Genomic DNA, 2,000 nt, shown 5'->3' on the forward strand with positions numbered 1-2,000 from the left:
GACGGCGTCACGTGACGTGATGTCGTCATGTGACGGCGTCACATGACGTGGTGACGCGACGTCGTGACGTGACGTGATGTCGTCATGTGACGGCGTCACGTGATGTGGTGACGCGACGTCGTGACGTGACGTGATGTCGTCATGTGACGGCGTCACGTGACGTGATGTCGTCATGTGACGTGGTGACGCGACGTCGTGACGTGACGTGATGTCGTCATGTGACGGCGTCACGTGATGTGGTGATGCGACGTCGTGACGTGACGTGATGTGACGGTGCAACGTGACGTTGTCATGTGACGTGTTGTGCCGTCACATGACGACATCACGTCACGACACGTCGTCATGTGACGTGACGCGTGGCGTGACATCGTCATGTGACCGTGTGACGTGACGTCGTCATGTGAAGTCGTGACGTGATGTGATGTGACGGTGCAACGTGACGTTGTCATGTGACGTGTTGTGCCATCACATGATGACATCACGTCACGACACGTCGTCATGTGACGTCGTGACATGATGTGACGTGGCGTGACGTGACGTTGTCATGTGGTGTGACGTGGTCGTGTGACGTGACGTGACATCATGATATGACGCCGTGACGTCACGACATCGTGATGTGACGTCATGATAAGACGTCGTGATAAGACGTCGTGATATGACGTCGTGATGTGACGTCGTGATGTGACGTCGTGATATGACGTGGTGACATCGTGACGTCGCCATGCGACGTCGTGACATCGTGGCGTGACGTCATCATGCGACCCGTCCCGCAGGAGTCCACAGACGACCCGGAGACCAAAGCAGGAGTCCGGCAGAAGCTCGACGACGACGAGGACAGAAAGAATCCGGCCTACATCCCCAGGAAGGGTCTGTTCTTTGAGCACGACGTGAGGGGCCACCCCCAGGAGGAGGAGAGGTACCGCCGCCTCGCCACGCCGCCGCACCCCCACGCGACGCCAACCCTTCAACTGTCTTGACGGGTGCGTTTGGTTCTGTGCTCAGGCCCAAGGGCCGGAACAGGAAGTTGTGGAAAGACGAAGGCCGCTGGGAGCACGACAAGTTCCGGGAGGAGGAGCAGGCGCCCAAGAGCCGCGAGGAGCTCATCGCCATCTACGGCTACGACATCCGGAACGGCGGCGGCGGAGAGCGGACGTACCGACAGCGCAGGCCCAGGTAGGAAACGACGCCCTCTGGTGGCGGAAACGATGAACAGCAGACGTTTCTATTCCTTTGAGGCTTTCAAACGTCGTGACGTGGAAATGGACAGAAGCTCAGTCTGGACCCACGTTTAGGGTCGAGAGTTCGATTCCCTGGAGACGCCGACGGTCTTGTTTGTGTGTTTTGTTCAGGCAGAACTCGTCTCCCGGCAGAGACAAGCGATGGAGGGATGGAGGAGGAGAGCGACCGGTCCGGTCCTGGCACAGCTCGGGAGGAGGAGGAGGAGGAGGAGGAGGAGGACCCCTCCACCGAGGAGGAGCTCCGCCTCCCCCTTCCTCCATGCCCCCTCTCTCCGCCGCTCAGCGCGGCGGCCACCCCTCCAGACCCCCTCCCCCCCGCAGCCGACCCCCCCACCAGGGCCCGATGCACCTCCCGCCCGCCTCCCAGTACCGGAGCGCCGAAACCAACGCGCCCCACATGCATTCCCGAGAGCGTCCCGGCCCCAAGGGGCCGCCGGAGCCCGACAGGGCCGCGTCCGGCAGGGGGGGGCGTGGCGGCGGTTACGCGGCGGGCAGGGGGGGCCCCCCCCCGGTGTTCATCGAGGACATTACAGTGAGTCCGGGAGGAGGCGACGACCCGGAGCACACGGCGCCGCCCCCTCAGCCGGGCGGGTACTCGTCGGCGTCGCCGCGGGCGGCAGCAGGAGCAGCGGGGAGACCGGCCCGCCTCCTCCTCCTCCGGCTCCGCCCCACAGCCCCCGGCGGCCAATCGGGAGGCGTCTCCTCCCGCCGAGCGCCCGGTTGAGAGGAAGTCGTACGCGCTGGCCCGCAGGACTCGATCCC

General features: G+C 63.7%; 1 protein-coding gene across 1 annotated transcript; it reads left to right on the plus strand.

Moving 5' to 3' along the window:
- Positions 1–773: 773 nt before the first annotated feature.
- LOC308148575 (uncharacterized protein) lies at positions 774–1,996 on the plus strand (the record flags this gene model as incomplete). Its single annotated transcript, XM_080522049.1, is given in 4 exon segments — positions 774–916; positions 1,003–1,173; positions 1,350–1,851; positions 1,853–1,996. Coding segments are annotated over 4 exon segments (960 nt in total), but the record flags the coding sequence as incomplete, so codon positions are not given.
- Positions 1,997–2,000: the final 4 nt, after the last annotated feature.

This window comes from Blennius ocellaris (assembly GCF_963422515.1).
Source record: "Blennius ocellaris genome assembly, contig: SCAFFOLD_502, whole genome shotgun sequence".
In the NCBI taxonomy this organism is placed as follows: Eukaryota; Metazoa; Chordata; class Actinopteri; order Blenniiformes; family Blenniidae; genus Blennius; species Blennius ocellaris.